This window comes from Peromyscus leucopus, chromosome 18 (genome assembly GCF_004664715.2).
Source record: "Peromyscus leucopus breed LL Stock chromosome 18, UCI_PerLeu_2.1, whole genome shotgun sequence".
NCBI classification, from domain to species: domain Eukaryota; kingdom Metazoa; phylum Chordata; class Mammalia; order Rodentia; family Cricetidae; genus Peromyscus; species Peromyscus leucopus.
The window spans coordinates 341,039-363,687 of record NC_051078.1 but is presented as its reverse complement, the minus strand read 5'-3'; the positions used below and the strand labels follow the sequence as shown (position 1 = coordinate 363,687).

The following is a 22,649-nucleotide window of genomic DNA, read 5'->3' as shown; positions in this document are numbered from 1 at the left end:
GCAATACTCAGGAAACCTAAAATTCAGAGAGGAGCAGGTCTACAGTCTCACCTCTCCATTGGTCACACACAGCTGCTGAAGGTGCTCCAGGTTAGGTGAACATTTTCAGCCACCAATATGGTTTTTTTTTTTTTTTTTTTTTTTTTTTTTTTTTTTTTTTTTACCTTGGGAGATATGTACAGTGTACTCTTTGGCGGGGGGATAATTATCTAATCTTTGTAGGCTGTACTATTATGCCCTTTGTTTCTTATATGAACAGTTGCTGGGCTTTATTCATAAATTCAATGACTTTGCTCTCTGCCTGTATTTTCCCTAGGAGATCTTGCTAAATGAAAATCTTTAAATATTTACCTTCAAGAGGTCTAGATGGGCACTGTTGTTATCTGTTTTGCCCCATGCTTTTTCTCCAACAACTACTTTATGAAACCAATTTAAATGAGGGCCTAATTCATCCAGATCTTTAGAATCTCTTTTACTTCATATCGATCATGCCCAGTTATTGAGTTCAGCAATACTACGAACACTCAATACCAGTCCCAAGGTCTCTTCTATATCAACTACTTTATTAAAACTCAAATGAAATTGTAAAGTGAGAAGTTATACTTTCAGTACAAACAAAATAATGTTCTATGCATTTGTACTAGAACTATTATAATATTAAAAACTCTATAAATCTTATAAAATTGTATTTGTTATCATACAAAACTTAGAATTTTTCACTAAAGTTTCATTAATATTACTGAGAACATTTCCCACCTAATATATTTTTTACAGCATCTTTCACATCTTTGTTTCTTAGACTATATATTAAAGGGTTCAGCATGGGTATTATAAGTGTGTAGAATACAGATACAATCTTGCTTTTCTCTGGTGAGGAGATGGATCCAGGCTGGGCATATGTGAAGAACACAGTTCCATAGAATAAACTCACTGCTGCTATATGAGAACCACAAGTGGAGAAGGTCTTACTCCTGCCATGGGTGGAGGGGATCTTCAGGACAGTGGAAAGGATGTACCCATAGGAGACCAGAATGATGGTTGTGGTGGAGATGATGATGAGAGCAGAGAGAATGAACAGTACGATCTCATTCACAAAGGTGTCAACACATGAGATCTTAATCAGAGCTGGGACATCACAGAAAAAGTGATCCAGCCTGTTTTCTCCACAGAAACGCAAGCTAAAAGTGAAACCTGTTTGAACTATGGAGTTGGTGCATCCACAGATGTAGGAGCCAGTTACCAACTGAACACATACCTTTTGGGACATGTGCACAGGGTAATGGAGAGGGGAGCAAATGGCTGAGAATCGATCAAATGCCATGACAGCAAGAAGAAAGCCTTCAGTTGTACCAAACAAAGCAAAGAAGAAGAATTGGGCTGCACAACCATTGTAGGAAATTTTCTTTTCACTTGTCAAGAAGTTGGCTAAGGTTTTGGGAGCAATGACTGTGGAATAGCAGAGATCTAAATAAGACAAGTTTCTAAGGAAGAAATACATAGGTGTTTGGAGTCTGGAGTCCATCTTAATGACAATTATCATGCTGACATTCCCTACCACGGTGACCATGTAGATCATCAGGAACACTAAGAATAAGAACACTTGAAACTTGGGAGGGGCTCTAAATCCCAACAGGATGAACTCTGTTACCTCTGAGTAATTTCTCTTTTGCTCACTCTTCATAGCTAATATGAAGATCAAACTGGAAAATGGCAAAAAAAAAATGTTTATTTCAAATTTATGATTTAGAAAATTAAAATATTAAGAAGAGATATAAATGACATAGGGTCACTAGAGTGAGAAACATGCTCATCTACTACTCAATAATCTATCACAGAGTATAAAAGAATGCTTATAAACAATAATTCCATCACATACTATGAAGTTGACTTTTAAATTGTATAATCATATACATTAACTTTACAACATTTATACCTGTACCTCAAAATGTCTTATAATTGTTCTATTGATACTAGAATAACACTATGAATTTTCATATGTTAACACATTTTGAATCTTTGAAAGTATGTTAGAGTAAGATTGATATATATGTAATAGTAGACCCTCTTGAATACAAAGGTCAACAGCTATATAACTGGTTAATATTCAAACTAGAGAAGTGATAAAAAATGACCTCTAGCAAGACCTGTTAACTAAATAATTAAGTTTCTTTAAATCCATAGTTTACATTAAGAAGTTCCTGATTTTAGCAGGATTTTCAAAACACAGTTTAGAAATAAAAGGTAAAAGAAGTCAGTGAGAATTTTTCTTATTATTTTGGTAAACACTATACATAAATTCCAGTATGCTTACAAGTATACAGAAATATGAATAGAAACAAACCTTCCATTAACTTGAAGTTTTTCTGCTTCACTGATTGTAATTCCTCAATGTTTAGTTACTGACTCAGATTCGCTGGCATTAGCAAACAATAGCACAATTTTTAGATGATATCTTAATGTCATGTTTCATGAACTTACATTTTTCTTGTACTATTTCACTGACTCAAGTGGTAAATAGGGCTGGAATGAATCCAGAATTAAATTTCCCCATGAGGATGGACACCAAAGAGCTGGACAGGCAGTGTCTCCAAAAATATTCCATGGAGATCAGAAGTCTCTATCATCAGTAAGATACTTTGTGTTATGATGCAGAAAAAAAGAAATGAAATAGAATGAAGTAAACATAGAAGAGGGGAAAAATTATAATTGGTGAACTTATCAAACCTTTGGAAAATCAAAAGCACTCTCAAGGGCATGTGAAAACTGACTTTCTACACAGAAGAAACTAATAAAACAGACAAAGTGTGACAAAAGACACATTTGGTTCCTTTCTTATAGTCTTGATTAACACAGATAAGTTCAGTAATATCTGAATAGATCATAGAATTTACATTTATAGATCTGTTTCTTGTATGTTTGTTATGTGCATGTGTGTCTGCATGCATGTATGGGGTGTATGTTTGTGGATACACCTGCTTGTGCACATAGATGTGGAAGCCAGAGAATGACTTATAGCATCTTTCTCAGTCACCTTATACCATGAGTTAGTTTGAGACAACCTATAGCTGTGAATGTCATCATTGTAACTAGACTGAATATCCACTGAACTTGGATTTTTCTACCTTTGTGTCTGCCCTGTCCTCCAGAGCTGGATTCCAAATGTATGACATCACCCAGCTTTTACATGATTTTATGTGGATCTGAACTTAGGTCTTCATGTCTGCACAACAGACAATTTATTCCCAAGCCTTCTCCCCAGCCAAAGCCTCATTCTTATCTCTACTGTAAATACAATGTGCTGATATTAGTCAACAGGCAATTAATATAAAAATATTTTAGTCAGTTGAAACAATATATTTTTAAACTGTATAATTAATTAATAAAATAGGCCACCAAAAGTATATACATTGGGCTGCCATCTTGACTTCAGGCACAGGAAGAAGTAGTGTTCAAAGACTCCAGAAACCTGGAAGGACAAGAGCAATAATCCTGTTTAGAGGACAAGATTGAGACAATAATGGAAACTGACATATATAAATGAAAGAAAAATTGGCAGAGAAAATGGCTCAGTCAGTAAGTTTCCTTTCATAAGCAGCTGAACATAATGCATGTGCCTATAACTCTAGCACTGGGAGTGTTGTGAGGTGAAGACAGCTGGATCCCTGAAGTTTATTGACGACAATCTAGATAAATTAATGAGTTTCAGGTTCACCGAGAGATCCATCCAGTGTGATCCAGGACAGACATTCATTTTCAGCCTCTGGTCTTCACACATATATGTATACACTTGCATACATATGTAACACAAATTGCTAAATGGTCTTATTAATTAAAAAAAAACTAGAGATAGATATTGGGGTGAAAGCTGAAAGACCAGAGAAACAGAACAAGTCACAGCAACTCTTCAGCTGATCCTGTTTCCACGAATCCTCAGACTGAAAGCCTCTGAGTTCTCACCCCTGAGGGTCTCTGTTGAACTACTGCTTAATTCCTGTCTCCTCATGCCTTATATACTGTTCTCCACCCAGTCATGTCACTTCCTGGGATTAAAGGCATATGTGCTTCCCAAGTAAAGGCATGAGATCTCAAGTGCTAGGATTTAAGGAGTGTCCCACCATGCCTGGCTGTTACCAGTGTGGCCTTAAACTCACAGAGATCCAGATGGATCTCTGCCTCCCCAGTGATAGGATTAAAGCTGTGCGCCACCACTGTGTGGCCTCTATGTCTAATCTAGTGGCTGGCTCTGTCCTCTGATCCCCAGATAAGTTAATTAGGGTACACAATCGTTGAGGTACACAATATATCACAACATGCATATATGCAACCACCCACACTAACAAGTACATTCTCTCTCTCTCCCTCTCTCTCTCTCTCTCTGTCTCTCTCTCTCTCCCTCCCTCCCTCCCTCCCTCCCTCCCTCCCTAACTCTCTCCCTCCCTCTCTCTCTCTCTCTCTCTCTCTCTCTCTCTCTCTCTCTCTCTCTTACTCTCTCTCTCATGCACACACACACACACACACACACACACACACACACACACACACACACACACTACATCTGTCATCCTATTAAAAGGTATTGTTAAAGTGTCAAGGGAGTAAAACAATTCAATAGTTCAACCCAGCTGAAAAGCTTGTGAACCCTTATGACCAGTCCATCAAGCTATGCTCAGTGGTGCAATAATGGCATTTTTATTTGGGGAATAAGCAAGAGCTGTCTAATTGGACTTAAACCCTATAAAATGGCAGTGAATTTATGCCTGGAACTGTAAACCTAGCCAATTACTTGTGGCTTCAGAGTTTGTAGATTCTAGACTCTAGAAGGGAAGCTACTACTATCATTTTCCTAAATTTCTATTTGAATTCTAAATAATTATGCTTAACAGCTGTTAATATTCCATTGTGATCAAATGAAATACAGAACACTATTTCAGTTTTCTTTTGTTTTTGGAGACTTGCCTTGTGTCCTGGTATGTGATCAATTTCAGAGAAAGAATCATAGAATACTGAGAAGAATCTGTATCTGTTTGGGTGGAAAGTTCCAGAGATGTCTGTTAGATCCATTTGATACACGGTATCAGTTTTTCAGTGTTTATTTAATTTTTGTCTGGCTGCACTGTCTATTGATAATAGTGCTGTACTTAAGCCACTCAATATTATTATTTTGTATTTAATATGTTGTTTCATTCTGTACAAGTTTTTATGAACTTTGATGTACCTGTGTTTGGTGATTCTATGTTAGATTTATAGTATCCTCTTGGTGTATTGTTCCTTTGATGAGTAAGAAATGACCTTGTTTAGCTCTTTTGACTAGTTTTGGTTGAATGTATATTATATGGTATAGTAAAACAGTTATACTTAGTTATTTTTCAAAAAGATTAATTTCCTTGGAATTTATTTCTTAATTATTCTACCATATCTAAAACTATCTCTTATGGTAAGGTGTATTTCTTGATGATAGAAAATTGATGAATCCTGATTTTTGCTTGGTTTCATTTCTAATTGACGAGCTTGTATATTTAATTATGCTATTGAGACTAATAATCAGAATTATTATTGACAATGTGTGTTAATTTCTAAAAATTTTTTAATTTGTGATGTTTTCTTTGCTTTCTTTTGATTAATAATTCTCCCAATTTTTTTTTGTTCCAATGACCCTTTGGTTATATGTATTCTTTTTTTTTTTTTTTTTTTTTTTTTTTGGTTTTTCGAGACAGGGTTTCTCTGTGTAGCTTTGCGCCTTTCCTGGAACTCACTCGGTAGCCCAGGCTGGCCTCAATCCGCCTGGCTCTGCCTCCCGATTGCTGGGATTAAAGGCGTGCGCCACCACCGCCCGGCTTTTGTATGTATTCTTTTATACACTAAAGTACTTCTTTCAGTGTCTATGTGGAGTTCACTTACCATTCATTAATTACTTTGATTTGCTTTTATTTGAAAGTTTTTTATTTCTCCTTTATTTTTAATGGATTGTTTTACTGGGCATAATAGTCTGGGTTGACAGTTGTCATCTTCCAGGACTTGGAATTAATCTTTTTAGTCCTTCTGTCTTTATATTTTTCTGTTGAGTACTCCCATGTTATTCTAATAGGCCTGTCCTGTAAGTGACTTGATCTTTTTCTGTTGCAACTTTCAGTGTACTTTATTCTACGTTTTTCATGTTTTAACTGTAAAATGCCATACAGAGTTACTTTTCTCATTCTATCTATTTAGACTATTTTGACCTCTCATAGGCATGAGAGGATCTCCTTACCTTGATTTTTCTAGGCAATGTGCCCATAGGCTGTAGTGTTAAATAAACCCTTTCTACCTCCCCTCAAAAGAATAAAATAGAAGATTTTCCATCTTAGTCAGTATTATATGGCTATGACGACACATCATGACCATGGCAACTCTCACAAAAGAAAGCATTACTGGGGCCTGATTACACTTTCACAGGTTTAGTCCATTATCATCATGGCAACACACTGGTAGATATAGTACTGAAAAGTACCTAAGGGTCTTACATCTGCATCTGCAGGCAACAGGAAGAGAATGCCACTGGGACTGGCTTAGGCTTCAGTAACCTCAAATCCCACACCCAGTGGCACACTACTATAACAAGTCTATACCTACTTCAACAAGGCTGTTCTTCCTAATCCCTCTCAAGTAGTGCCCACTCCCTACTTGGACCAAGTATTCAAATATTTGAGCCTATAGGGGCCATTTTATTCAAACCATCACATCATCCTAGTAGCAATAAGCAAACAACACTTAAATCAACATTAAGAAAAACACAATTTAAACCACAGTATTAACATGTAATTATATATATGAAAAATTATATATATGTTAACCTACACATATAAAACATTATGGTGATGACTACAAATTACATATACTCTTTGCATTATAATCAATATTTTAACTTATTTTTGAGAGTTGCCTACATTTGTACAATGTATTTTGGTCATATCAATCCCCACCACCATCCTCTAACTTGTTCTTGTCCCCAACACACCATCTCCTCCCATCTTCATGCCTTCCTTCTACCTTTTTTTTTCTTAAGACAGGGTCTTACTACGTACTTCTGGCTGGACTGAAATCCTATATACACCAGGTTGGCCTTGAACTCACAGAAGTCTACCTGCCTCTGCCTCCTAGGTGCTAGAATTAAAAATGTGTGTCATGTCTAGAAATCATCGGTTTTGTTGGTTATTAATAACCTTGAGTCCTATTACTGCTGCCCATCTTCATATGAATGTTGCCATCAACTGGGACATAGGCAACCTATTAGCTGCCATGTTCCCAAAAAAGAGTGACTCTCCTTCCTTTGGTAGTCATCAGTTTTTAATAACTGGTCCACCAAAGCATTAGGTACCCAGTCCCTGGTCATTCAGGAATGTTGATTGCTTGATCTTGTGTAGATCTGGTACAGGGAACCATAGTGCCTACAAATTGACATATGTACTAGCCATGTCAACAAGTCAGAATTTTGTAGATTCTACCACATCTCTTTCATTCTTTCTTCTCTGTCTTCTGCAAGGTTTCCTGAACTAGGATGTGGGAGAAGGGCTTGCTATGGATGATTCATCCACAGATCGATGCTCATTTCCTTGTACATGGAGCTTTGTCCAGTATGGGGCTGCATTAACTATTGCCAAAAGAAGTTTCTCTGACAAATAGAAGCAACAGAAATCTTTAGGAATAAACATGACTAAATTTAGAAAGCAGTTTGACCCCATGACCATTTAGCAAACCAACAGCAGTAACTTCCTCTTTAGGGCCTATGATCTCCCTAGTCATGGGATTTTGACCAAATTTACAGTATAAGACATTAAATTCCTCATGTGGAGAAGACTTCATACCAAATCAGAAAATGATTGGTTACCTCCTATCAATTATGCCACTCTTGCACCAATGGGCACATCTTCCCCTGTAGGTCATTGTTACATCATGTAAAGGTCAGCACTTAGAGACACTGTTGGTGTCTTTTCTCTCTCAGTGGGCTGCATAACAACTTTTAGAACTGTGTAAGCTAGCCAGAATGGAGAATGTACCCTCTACAGTTGAAGTTGACTTCTCTATGTCTTATAGGCAAAGTGAGTAGTGTCTTCAGCAAAAGCATCTTACCATAAGTTATGATGAGCAAACAAGAGAAATTGCAGGAATATGTGCTGTTTGAAGTGCCTCTGGGGTCTGCTTGACCAATAACTAATGGGGAAGTGTACTGTGCCTGGCTGGAGTTTGTCATTTAATGACGTATGTCCTCTGCAGCAACATAGTCAATTCATGCAGGAAACTTCTGTTAAAAACCCTTTGTTATATATTGTGTTTTTAATTAGTTTATAAGCTAGTATATTTCCATAAAGATTCTTCATGTATCCTCAATTTTTGCTAAACCACCCAATATATTTTCTTCTTCTTCCCAATCTTCCTATCCCTTCATTAACTTTTATCAAATTGATAATCAAATAATAACAGGATTATGATATGCAATATAGTATATTGTGGACAAATGTAGTAGTCTTTCCTTTTTCTTTTGAGTTTTCTAAATTATTTCTTTAATCTATCTTTTGTGATTCTAACTGCTTTAGATAACATGTGTGTGAAAACAATGAGGCTATGAATGGAGGCATTACATAAAATGGAGTAAATATATCCCCATATGTAAATACAAGTAATACTATATTCAGGTTTATATGTCTCACAGAGGTAAATGTGAGGATCATTTAACAAAAGCAATACAAAAACAGTAAGAGGATTAATATAATAGTTGTAGCAAAAGTTCCCAAATAGAATATTGCAAATATAGTAAATGGGATATAATAGTCCTATTTCAGAGAGAAAAAACTTCTGTGTTTTCCAAGAGTATAGGACTTGGATTTAAATAAGTAAATCATTAAAATGCTATATAAAAAGTTAAAAATATAAAGGTTCATAAGTTATACCAATGAAATTTAAACAATAATCCAAGTATCATACCAATAACAATTTGAGAGAAAATCATGACAATGCACTGGTGACTGTAATAAGAAAGAGCATGTGAAAAAGTATGCAGTTATATCTCATACAATAAATAATACAATAAAACAAAAAATTCAAAAAACAAAATGAGCATACATCCACAGGAATTACTTTATGAAATTCAGCATTTGTGAAATAACACAAAACAGAAGTAGAAAATAAAGCTTGGAAGATTTAAATTTATTTCTTTTTACATTCAAAGTCTGGAAAAATACCTAGTATCAGGTGACCATGCTTAAGAACCATTTCTCCATAGTCTTTGCTTTCATTATTTTGATAAGCAATAGTACAAGTGACTATTGATTGTTGTAGACTTTCAGACAGAGCCTTCACTGAATCCCAGACTGCCTGAGACTTATGATCCTCCTGCTCTCATTTCCAAAGTGTTCAGATTACATGAAAATGCCACCACACCTCGTGTGACTTAATTTCAGTTCTGACAATTTCCTCATTGTTGTGGAATATTATTTTAACTAGGCAAAGAGGTGTTGTGTTTAGTTACGTTGCAGAATATGACTTTAACTGTGTAAAGGTGTGTTAGTTTTGTTTGTGCTGCATTTGTTTAACAATGTAAGGATGTGTGATTAATTATGTAAAGATGAGTTGCTTCTGTTTTACCTTGCCTGTCCAAGGCACCTGATTGGTCTAATAAAAAGCCTAATGACTAATAGTTAGGTGGCAAAGGGATAGGTGGGGTTGGCAGGCAGGGAGAATAGATAGAAGGGGAAATCTAGGCTCAGGGGAGAGAAGGAAGAGAGAATAAGGAAGAAACAGAGGGACATGCCCAGGGCCAGAAGCCATGCAGCTGTCAGCCAGACAGAAGAAACAATGAAAGTAAGATATGCAGAAGGAAGAAAGGTTAAAAAGCCCTGAGTCAAAAGGTAGATAAGGAGAAACAGGTCACTTTAAATTAAAAGAACTAACCAGAAACAAGCCTAAGCTAGGCCGAGCATTCAAAACTAATAATAAGCCTCTGTATCATGGTTTGTTAGCTGGTTGGTGGCCCAAAAGAAAGCCTGGTACACTTTCTCATTTCTGAAAACAGTCTAATTAAACATCTAATGGTTTGATCTCGGATGCCCCAATCACCAGTATGAGATCTCAATTACTCTGATAGGATCCCATGTTGGGCATTGGGTAAGTGGCAGATATCAAGAAATTTGTGCCCATAGAATGTTTTATGGCCAAGTATAAGCAAACAATTGCACAGATGGAATGAAAACTAGTTCAGACTTGACTGGAGCCCATCTTTCATATTTTCATTCTGTCTGTCCTGTGTGTGGTGTTGAAATAGTGAAAATCTGGGATCATTTGAACAGCAAAGGCTTCCTCTTTTGCCTCAGGTGAGCTTAACCCAGGAAGTGTGTGGTGACACAGATTCCCATTGAGTCAGTGGTTTAATGGAAATTATTCATCAAGTGAATCTGAAGAATGAAAATCACCAACCACAGAAAGACAAGTTGCAGAAATAAGTTTTATTATAGGATTACTGTAGGAGCTGCAAAGAAAGAGGGTAGAGCTTCAGGACAGCAGAAATGGGACCCAGGTTATGGAGTTAATAAGGGTTTACTGAATAGAGGCACTTGGGGTTTTAGTGGGTGACCAAGTATGTTGAACAAAACTTTCATGACTCCTAAGCTGATTTTTTCAGAGTATTTTTATCATAACCACCACAAAAGAAATTAAGGCACAGACCTAGTTTAGACTCTGTGTGTGAATATTTTTAAAACCAATTCTATTTTCAATAAAGAATTTAAACTGTTCATTATCTCTAAAAATAATTTTATAGAACAGATCTCTCTCATACATCCTGGAATAAGGATATTTTTCTGCCTCAGTTTCCAAAATTAATATTTGAAAGCACTATACATAAACCATTTTAACAGAAAATTCAAAATTAACATTTTAATTGGTTAACATTTTAGTTAGGTGCAATGAGATAAAACATGAATAATCGATTTTTCTTTTTCTTGCACTCAGATTTTATACTACAGATTAAATGACTGCATTTTAGTGAAATTTTTTTCCAAGAAAAAGAAAGAACAAAAATGCAAGAGCTCCTGTATATTAATATAGTATAAAAATTATTCTACAGAAATCATACACACACACACACACACATACACACGCACTCACAAACACATACACACACACACACACTCACAAACACACACACATACAAACACACACACACATACACACACACACACACACACACACACACACACACACAGAGTCCAAATTAGGTCTGTGTCTTAATTTCTTTTCTGGTACCTATGATAAAATATCTGAAAAAAATCAGCTTAGGACAGAAAAGATTTATATGAGCCCATATTTCCAGGTTACAATCCATCATTTTTGGTAAAACACCATGACAACAACTTGAAGGAGCTGGTTATATTTCTATCATAGTCAAAAATCAGAGAGCAATGAATCCTCATCCTAGGACCTCTCTCTCTTTTTAGTCCAGGACCGAGGCCATGAAATGGTGTCACCCCTTATAGCATGGGTCCACCCATTTAAATTAACCCAGTTAAGAGAATCACACAAAGGCATGTCCACAGACCAACGGAATCTGTACAAGGAGGGCATAGAGACTCTCTTACCTGCAGACACTACCAAGTTGACAATTGAAACATGACAGGAATAACTGTAATGTATGATAAGTTTAAAAAAAAACATTACACTGTTTCATAACCAAAATTGGTTAAAATGTTAAATGAAAATAGAAGCAGAACATTTATATCAATAATGACAGGAAGATCAAATATGTTATGTCCCAGGACTGGCTACATGTCTATAACAGAATTCAACAATGATTGTCTCTAGTCTGTGTGATTACATTTTTAACTGTTCCACATGCACTGGGCATGTACACTGGCTAGTACATTTGTAGAACCATTCAGGTGTTTGGGTTAAACAAGTTTTTTCAGCATCTAGTGCTACAATTTCCTCCTTTAGAAAAATGATGGTCAAGACTGTACGGTACACATGTGGTGTTTATATAGGAGCATTTATTGTTTGTTAACCATCCTCTCCTGGGAAGATATGAAGAAATGTCTGTTCATGGCAGATGTGGTACTGGGAGAGACCAATGAAAAGTTTCCCTCTGAGTCTGGCTTGGGTGACCAGTGTGTCCACTGGCATTAATTACAGCATGATGGGTGACTTGAAGGCATTGCTGAAAAGTCACCCATCATAGTGACAAGTCATGACACCTTGGTGTCTGAGCCTCCTTGCCAGTAGCCCCCACCAGACACTCTCTCCTTGCCAGCGACCCTCACTAGGTTTATAACCTCAGGGAGGGGCCTTTTGAATTTTGTCATTTTCTACACTTGATGAACATAATAAATTCTCTGAAATTTTAGAGAATTGGAAGTTTTGTTTAGCTTCCTTTTATGAGCCTCCTTCCTCCCTCCATGAGGAAATGTTTCAATTCAAAGGAAATATCCACTTCTCCCTCTAGCTCTTACATTCTTTTCTGCAAACTCCTCAGGCATGATGGTCCCTGAACCCAGAGGATGTAATAAAGAAACTGAGGTTAGTTTATTCCATTAATGCTTGAAATTAGGCCACTGTCACAGAGTCACTTATTTCCTAGAACTTATACAGTTAGGAGTCTTTGCTGTAACCACCTTGCACTGACTAAGTACTTTATCAAGGCTAAAAATAACAGGCATCTATATGCACAAAGACAAATGTTTACACGGTAGTTTGACAAGCACACCATACCTATTTAAAAAAAATAGTTGCTGTGTTCTTGTCACTGTGGCATTCACAGATTTTTGTCCTGTCTTACAGTATCTGTGAAGAAGGCTTTGAGTCTAATCATAAAGCAGTTTGCTGATTCCATAATAACTTGCCAATAATGTACCACTGATCTCTCTTGCCTGACAGGTTGGCAGTGTAGTATGCAGGGTTCATAGATGATCAGGGCTGTGAGTGATAATTAATCCACAACAATGAACAAAGTACATTTTGGAACTAAGGAAGTCAGCTAGCACATACCACCCACCTCCATCAGTTTGATTTCTGCATGCCCTGCAGCCAAAGCTTGTAGTATCCTCAACAATATTGACTTACTCTATTGTTCTGGCATGGAGTCAACAGCAGTGACAATAGCCTTAAGGTTTGGGAGGTCTCCCTAATCACAATTCATAGGGAGGTAGCTCACCCTAGCACTGAGGTTTTCATCTTACAATGTTATGGCTCCTTGGAGTGCTCTTTTCCCCCCACATACGTATGGTGCCTCTGTCAAAACTCTTCAATTATTTTATGTCCTTCCAGGAGCTTCAAATTCATATGACATTCAAAGGATAACATATAATGAAAATAAAATTTAAAAGAGAATAAACAGTATCCTTAAAAAATTCTTCATCTTCCCTTGCAACGTCTGATTGGTTTGGGTATTCAGTAGGTAATAAAATAATAAGATAAAATATTAGCATGATTCGGTACAGCATGAAAGATGACTTGAGTGAAACATTACTCAAAAGATGAATGTTGGCGTCATCTGCATCCATGGGGTATACTACCACATCAGGCACTCCCTAATCCACGGTCGTTTTCTGTGACCACTATACTGTCCTCATCCTGGGATTTGACTATTGCTGTAGGATCACTGCACATCTCTTTATCCCTAGTGGTCTTAGCTGGGCCAGCTTGCAATACTCAGGAAACCTAAAATTCAGAGAGGAGCAGGTCTACAGTCTCACCTCTCCATTGGCCACACGCAGCTGCTGAAGGTGCTCCAGGTTAGGTGAACATTTTCAGCCACCAATATGTTTTTTTTTTTTTTTTACCTTGGGAGATATGTACAGTGTACTCTTTGAGGGGGATAATTATCTAATCTTTGTAGGCTGTACTATTATGCCCTTTGTTTCTTATATGAACAGTTGCTGGGCTTTATTCATAAATTCAATGACTTTGCTCTCTGCCTGTATTTTCCCTAGGAGATCTTGCTAAATGAAAATCTTTAAATATTTACCTTCAAGAGGTCTAGATGGGCACTGTTGTTATCTGTTTTGCCCCATGCTTTTTCTCCAACAACTACTTTATGAAACCAATTTAAATGAGGGCCTAATTCATCCAGATCTTTAGAATCTCTTTTACTTCATAACGATCATGCCCAGTTATTGAGTTCAGCAAATCTACTAACACTCAATACCAGTCCCAAGGTCTCTTCTATATCAACTACTTTATTAAAACTCAAATGAAATTGTAAAGTGAGAAGTTATATACTTTCAGTACAAACAAAATAATGTTCTATGCATTTGTACTAGAACTATTATAATATTAAAAACTCTATAAATCTTATAAAATTGTATTTGTTATCATACAAAACTTAGAATTTTTTACTAAAGTTTCATTAATATTACTGAGAACATTTCCCACCTAATATATTTTTTACAGCATCTTTCACATCTTTGTTTCTTAGACTATATATTAAAGGGTTCAGCATGGGTATTATAAGTGTGTAGAATACAGATACAATCTTGCTTTTCTCTGGTGAGGAGATGGATCCAGGCTGGGCATATGTGAAGAACACAGTTCCATAGAATAAACTCACCGCTGCTATATGAGAACCACAAGTGGAGAAGGTCTTACTCCTGCCATGGGTGGAGGGGATCTTCAGGACAGTGGAAAGGATGTACCCATAGGAGACCAGAATGATGGTTGTGGTGGAGATGATGATGAGAGCAGAGAGAATGAACAGTACGATCTCATTCACAAAGGTGTCAACACATGAGATCTTAATCAGAGCTGGGACATCACAGAAAAAGTGGTCCAGCCTATTTTCTCCACAGAAACGCAAGCTAAAAGTGAAACCTGTTTGTACTATGGAGTTGATGCATCCACAGATGTAGGAGCCAGTTACCAACCGAACACATACCTTTTGGGACATGTGCACAGGGTAATGGAGAGGGGAGCAAATGGCTGAGAATCGATCAAATGCCATGACAGCAAGAAGGAAGCATTCAGTTGTACCAAACAAAGCAAAGAAGAAGAATTGGGCTGCACAACCATTGTAGGAAATTTTCTTCTCACTTGTCAAGAAGTTGGCTAAGATTTTGGGAGCAATGACTGTGGAATAGCAGAGATCTAAATAAGACAAGTTTCTAAGGAAGAAATACATAGGTGTTTGGAGTCTGGAGTCCATCTTAATGACAATTATCATGCTGACATTCCCTACCACGGTGACCATGTAGATCATCAGGAACACTAAAAATAAGAACACTTGAAACTTGGGAGGGGCTCTAAATCCCAACAGGATGAACTCTGTTACCTCTGAGTAATTCTTCTTCTGCTCACTCTTCATAGCTAATATGAAGATCAAACTGGAAAAAAATGGCAAAAAAATGTTTATTTCAAATTTATGATTTAGAAAATTAAAATATTAGGAATAGATTTAAGTGACATAGGGTCATTAGAGTGAGAAACATGCTCATCTACTACTCAATAATCTATCACAGAATAGAAAAGAATGCTTATAACCAATAATTCCATCATATACTAGGAAGTTGACTTTTAAACTGTATAATCATATACATTAACTTTACATCATGTATACTTGTACCCAAAAAAAAATCTCATAATTGCTCTGTTGGTACTGGAATAACAGTATGAATTTTCAAATGTTAATACATTTTAAACCTTTGAAACTATGTTAGAGACAGGTTGGTGTATATGTAATAGTTGACCCTCTTGAATACAAAGGTTAACAGCTATATACTGGTTAATATTCAAACTAGAAAAGTGATAAAAATTACCTCTAGAATTTCCTTTAAATCCACAGTTTACATTAACAAGTTTCTGATTTTAGCAGAATTTTCAAAACAAGGTTTAGAAATAAATGCTGAAAGAAGTCAGTGTGCAGATCAAAAATTGAGATATGAGAATTTTTCTTGTTATTTGTGTAAACACTATATATAAATTCAAGTATGGTTAAGAATACACCAAAACATGGATAGAAACAAACCTTTCATTAATCTGAAGTTTTTCTGCATCACTGACTGTAATTCCTCAATGTTCAGTTCCTGACTCAGACTTGCTGGCATTAGCAAACAATAGCAAAATTTTTAGATGATATCCTAATGTCATGTTCAATGAACTTACATTTTTCTTGTACTATTTCACTGATTCAAGTAGCAAATAGGCCTGGAATGAATCCAGAATGAATTTTCCCCATGAGGATGAAACCAAAGAGCTTGGCAGGCAGTGTCTCCAAAAATATTCCATGGAGATCAGAAGTCTCTATCGTCAGTAAGATACTTTGTGTCATGATGCAGAAAAAAGAAAAATATGAAAAGAAATAGAATGAAGTAAACAAGGAAATAAGGGAGAAATTATTAATTGGTGAACTCATCAAACCTTTGGAAAATCAAAAGTGCTCTCTGGAGGACATAACCGACTTTCTATACAGAAGAAACTAATAAAACAGACACAATGTGACAAAAGACACATTTGGTTCCTTTCTCATAGTCTTGATTAACACAGAGAAGTTCAACAATATCTGAATAGATCATGGAATTTATATTTATAGATCTGTTTCTTGTATGTTTCTTATGTGCACGTGTGTCTGCATGCATGTGTGGGGTGTATTTGTGGATACACCTGCTTATGCACATAGACATGGAAGCCAGAGGATGACTTATAGCATCTTTCTCAGTCACTTTATACCATGAGTTAGTTTGAGATGATCTATAATTGTGAATGTCACCATTGTAGCTAGACTGAATATCCATTGGACTTGGATTTTTCAACTTTTGTGCCTGCCCTGTCCCCCAGAGCTGAGGTTCCAGATGTATGACATCCCACACGGTTTTTTATATAGATTCTGTGGGTCTGAACTCAAGTCTTCATGTTTGCACAACAATTTATTCCCGAACCATCTCTCCCACCAAAGACTCATTTCTTATCTCTACTGTAAATACAACGTGCTGATATTATTCAAGAAGCTATTAATATAAAAATAATTTGTCAGTTGAAACCGTGTATTTTTAAAACTGGATAATTAATTAACAAACTAGGCCACCGAAAGTATGTACATGGGCTGCCATCTTGACTTCAGGCACAGGAAGAAGTAGTTTTCAAAGACTCCAGAAACCTGGAAGGACAAAATTTAGACAATAATGGAAACTGACATATATAAATGAAAGAAAAATTGGCAGAGAAAATGGCTCAGTCAGTAAGTTTCCTTTCATAAGCAGCTGAACATAATGCATGTGCCTATAACTCTAGCACTGGGAGTGTTGTGAGGTGAAGACAGCTGGATCCCTGAAGTTTATTGACGACAATCTAGATAAATTAATGAGTTTCAGGTTCATCGAGAGATCCATCCAGAGTGATCCAGGACAGACATTCATTTTCAGCCTCTGGTCTTCACACATATATGTATACACTTGCATACATATGTAACACAAATTGCTAAATGGTCTTATTAATTAAAAAAAACTAGAGATAGATATTGGGGTGAAAGCTGAAGGACCAGAGAAACAGAACAAGTCACAGCAACTCTTCAGCTGATCCTGTTTCCACGAATCCTCAGACTGAAAGCCTCTGAGTTCTCACCCTTGAGGGTCTCTGTTGAACTACTGCTTAATTCCTGTCTCCTCATGCCTTATATACTGTTCTCCACCCAGTCATGTCACTTCCTGGGATTATAGGCATATGTGCTTTCCAAGCAAAGGCATGAGATCTCAAGTGCTAGGATTTAAGGAGTGTCCCACCATGCCTGGCTGTTACCAGTGTGGCCTTAAACTCACAGAGATCCAGATGGATCTCTGCCTCCCCAGTGATAGGATTAAAGCTGTGTGCCACCACTGTGTGGCCTCTATGTCTAATCTAGTGGCTGGCTCTGTCCTCTGATCCCCAGATAAGTTAATTAGTACACAATCATTGAGGTACACAATATGTCACCACATGCATATATGCAACCACCCACACTAACAAGTACATTCTCTCTCTCTCTCTCTCTCCCTCCCTTCTTCCTTTCCCTCCCTCCCTCCCTCCCTCTCTCTCTCTCTCTCTCTCTCTCTCTCTCTCTCTCTCTCTCTCACTCTCTCTCTCATGCACACACACACACACACACACACACACACACACACACACAGTACAATCTGTCATCCTATTAAAAGGTATTGTTAAAGTGTCAAGGGAGTAAAACAATTCAATAGTCCAACCCAGCTGAAAAGCTTGTGAACCCTAATGACCAGTCCATCAAGCTATGCTCAGTGGTGCAATAATGGCATTTTTATTTGGGAAATAAGCAAGAGCTGTCTAATTGGACTTAAACCCTATAAAATGGCAGTGAATTTATGCCTGGAACTGTAAACATAGCCAATTACTTGTGGCTTCAGAGTTTGTAGATTCTAGACTCTAGAAGGGAAGCTAATACTATCATTTTCCTAAATTTCTATTTGAATTCTAAATAATTATACTTAACAGCTGTTAATATTCCATTGTGATCAAATGAAATACAGAACACTATTTCAGTTTTCTTTTGTTTTTGGAGACTTGCCTTGTGTCCTGGTATGTGATCAATTTCAGAGAAAGAATCATAGAATACTGAGAAGAATCTGTATCTGTTTGGGTGGAAAGTTCCAGAGATGTCTGTTAGATCCATCTGATACACGGTATCAGTTTTTCAGTGTTTATTTAATTTTTGTCTGACTGCACTGTCTATTGATAATAGTGCTGTACTTAAGCCTCTCAATATTACTATTTTGTGTTTAATATGTTGTTTCAGTCTGTACAAGTTTTTATGAACTTTGATGTACCTGTGTTTGGTGATTCTATATTAGATTTATAGTATCCTCTTGGTGTATTGTTCCTTTGATGAGTAAGAAATGACCTTGTTTAGCTCTTTTGACTAGTTTTGGTTGAATGTATATTATATGGTATAGTATAACAGTTATACTTAGTTATTTTTCAAAAAGATTAATTTCCTTGGAATTTATTTCTTAATCATTCTACCATATCTAAAACTATCTCTTATGGTAAGGTGTATTTCTTGATGATAGAAAATTGATGAATCCTGTTTTTTGCTTGGTTTCATTTCTAATTGACTAGCTTGTATATTTAATTATGCTATTGAGACTTTTAATCAGAATTATTATTGAAAATGTGTGTTAATTTCTAAAAATTTTTTCATTTGTGATGTTTTCTTTGCTTTCTTTTGATTAATAATTCTGGCAATTTTTTTTTTTGTTCCAATGACCCTTTGGTTATATGTATTCTTTTTTTTTTTTTTTTTTTTGGTTTTTTCAGACAGGGTTTCTCTGTGTAGCTTTGCGCCTTTCCTGGTACTCACTCGGTAGCCCAGGCTGGCCTCAAACTCACAGAGATCCGCCTGGCTCTGCCTCCCTAGTGCTGGGATTAAAGGCGTGCGCCACCACCGCCCGACTTTTGTATGTATTATTTATACACTAAAGTACTTCTTTCAGTGTCTATGTGGGGTTCACTTACCATTCATTAATTACTTTGATTTGCTTTTATTTGAAAGTTTTTTATTTCTCCTTTATTTTTAATGGATTGTTTTACTGGGCATAATAGTCTGGGTTGACAGTTGTCATCTTCCAGGACTTGGAATTAATCTTTTTAGTCCTTCTGTCTTTATATTTTTCTGCTGAGTACTCCCATGTTATTCTAATAGGCCTGTCCTGTAAGTGACTTGATCTTTTTCTGTTGCAGCGTTCAGTGTACTTTATTCTACGTTTTTCATGTTTTAACTGTAAAATGCCATACAGAGTTACTTTTCTCATTCTATCTATTTAGACTATTTTGACCTCTCATAGGCGTGAGAGGATCTCCTTACCTTGATTTTTCTAGGCAATGTACCCATAGGCTGTAGTGTTAAATAAACCCTTTCTACCTCCCCTCAAAAGAATAAAATAGAAGATTTTCCATCTTAGTCAGTATTATATGGCTATGACGACACATCATGACCATGGCAACTCTCACAAAAGAAAGCATTACTGGGGCCTGATTACACTTTCACAGGTTTAGTCCATTATCATCATGGCAACACACTGGTAGATATAGTACTGAAAAGTACCTAAGGGTCTTACATCTGCATCTGCAGGCAACAGGAAGAGAATGCCACTGGGACTGGCTTAGGCTTCAGTAACCTCAAATCCCACACCCAGTGGCACACTACTATAACAAGTCTATACGTACTTCAACAAGGCTGTTCTTCCTAATCCCTCTCAAGTAGTGCCCACTCCCTACTTGGACCAAGTATTCAAATATTTGAGTCTATAGGGGCTATTTTATTCAAACCATCACATCATCCTAGTAGCAATAAGCAAACAACACTTAAATCAACATTAAAAAAAAAACACAATTTAAACCACAGTATTAACATGTAATTTTATATATGAAAAATTTTATATATGTTAACCTACACATATAAAACAATACATTATGGTGATGACTACAAATTACATATACTCTTTGCATTATAATCAATATTTTAACTTATTTTTGAGAGTTGCCTATATTTGTACAATGTATTTTGGTCATATCAATCCCCACCACCATCCTCTAACTTGTTCTTGTCCCCAACACACCATCTCCTCCCATCTTCATGCCTTCCTTCTACCTTTTTTTTCTTAAGACAGGGTCTTACTACGTACTTCTGGCTGGACTGAAATCCTATATACACCAGGTTGGCACAGAAGTCTGCCTGCCTCTGCCTCCTAGGTGCTAGAATTAAAAATGTGTGTCATGTCTAGAAATCATCTGTTTTGTTGGTTATTAATAACCTTGAGTCCTATTACTGCTGCCCATCTTCATATGGATGTTGCCATCAACTGGGACATGGGCAACCTATTAGCTGCCATGTTCCCAAAAATGAGTGACTCTCCTTTCTTTGGTAGTCATCAGTTTTTAATAACTGGTCCACCAAAGCATTAGGTACCCAGTCCCTGGTCATTCAGGAATGTTGATTGCTTGATCTTGTGTAGATCTGGTACAGGGAACCATAGTGCCTACAAATTGACATATGTATTAGCCATGTCAACAAGTCAGAATTTTGTAGATTCCACCACATCTCTTTCATTCTTTCTTCTCTGTCTTCTGCAAGGTTTCCTGAACTAGGATGTGGGAGAAGGGCTTGCTATGGATGATTCATCCACAGATCGATGCTCATTTCCTTGTACATGGAGCTTTGACAATTATGGGGCTGCATTAACTATTGCCAAAAGAAGTTTCTCTGACAAATAGAAGCAACAGAAATCTTTAGGAATAAACATGACTAAATTTAGAAAGCAGTTTGACCCCATGACCATTTAGCAAACCAACAGCAGTAACTTCCTCTTTAGGGCCTATGATCCCCCTAGTCATGGGATTTTGACCAAATATATAGTATAAGACATTAAATTCCTCATGTGGAGAAGACTTCATACCAAATCAGAAAATGATTGGTTACCTCCTATCAATTATGCCACTCTTGCACCAATGGGCACATCTTCCCCTGTAGGTCATTGTTACATCATGTAAAGGTCAGCACTTAGAGACACTGTTGGTGTCTTTTCTCTCTCAGTGGGCTGCATAACAACTTTTAGAACTGTGTAAGCTAGCCAGAATGGAGAATGTACCCTCTACAGTTGAAGTTGACTTCTCTATGTCTTATAGGCAAAGTGAGTAGTGTCTTCAGCAAAAGCATCTTACCATAAGTTATGATGAGCAAACAAGAGAAATTGCAGGAATATGTGCTGTTTGAGGTGCCTCTGGGGTCTGCTTGACCAGTAACTCATGGGGAAGTGTACTGTGCCTGGCTGGAGTTTGTCATTTAATGACGTATGTCCTCTGCAGCAACATTGTCCATTCATGCAGGAAACTTATGTTAAAAACCCTTTGTTATATATTGTGTTTTTAATTAGTTTATAAGCTAGTATATTTCCATAAAGATTCTTCATGTATCCTCAATTTTTGCTAAACCACCCAATATATTTTCTTCTTCCCAATCTTCCTATCCCTTCATTAACTTTTATCAAATTGATAATCAAATAATAACAGGATTATGATATGCAATATAGTATATTGTGGACAAATGTAGTAGTCTTTCCTTTTTCTTTTGAGTTTTCTAAATTATTTCTTTAATCTATCTTTTGTGATTCTAACTGCTTTAGATAACATGTGTGTGAAAACAATGAGGCTATGAATGGAGGCATTACATAAAATGGAGTAAATATATCCCCATATGTAAATACAAGTAATACTATATTCAGGTTTATATGTCTCACAGAGGTAAATGTGAGGATCATTTAACAAAAGCAATACAAAAACAGTAAGAGGATTAATATAATAGTTGTAGCAAAAGTTCCCAAATAGAATATTGCAAATATAGTAAATGGGATATAATAGACCTATTTCAGAGAGAAAAAACTTCTGTGTTTTCCAAGAGTATAGGGCTTGGATTTAAATGAGTAAATCATTAAAATGCTATATAAAAAGTTAAAAATATAAAGGTTCATAAGTTATACCAATGAAATTTAAACAATAATCCAAGTATCATACCAATAACAATTTGAGAGAAAATCATGACAATGCACTGGTGACTGTAATAAGAAAGAGCATGTGAAAAAGTATGCAGTTATATCTCATACAATAAATAATACAATAAAACAAAAAATTCAAAAAACAAA

At 36.4% G+C, this 22,649-nt stretch overlaps 2 protein-coding genes across 2 annotated transcripts; both read right to left on the bottom strand.

The window, feature by feature from the left end:
- Positions 1–736: 736 nt before the first annotated feature.
- On the bottom strand, positions 737–1,681 carry LOC114683563 (olfactory receptor 12-like). The gene has a single exon (XM_028857887.1). The coding sequence runs from the start codon at positions 1,679–1,681 to the stop codon at positions 737–739; it is 945 nt and encodes a 314-aa protein (XP_028713720.1).
- A 12,693-nt stretch (positions 1,682–14,374) lies between these two features.
- On the bottom strand, positions 14,375–15,319 carry LOC114683564 (olfactory receptor 12-like). Its single transcript, XM_028857888.1, has one exon. The coding sequence runs from the start codon at positions 15,317–15,319 to the stop codon at positions 14,375–14,377; it is 945 nt and encodes a 314-aa protein (XP_028713721.1).
- Between the last annotated feature and the right edge of the window lie 7,330 nt (positions 15,320–22,649).

Excerpts from the sequence above, each read along its gene's own strand:
- LOC114683563 (XM_028857887.1), bottom strand. The coding sequence starts at position 1,681 with ATGAAGAGTGAGCAAAAGAGAAATTACTCAGAGGTAACAGAGTTCATC.
- LOC114683564 (XM_028857888.1), bottom strand. The coding sequence starts at position 15,319 with ATGAAGAGTGAGCAGAAGAAGAATTACTCAGAGGTAACAGAGTTCATC.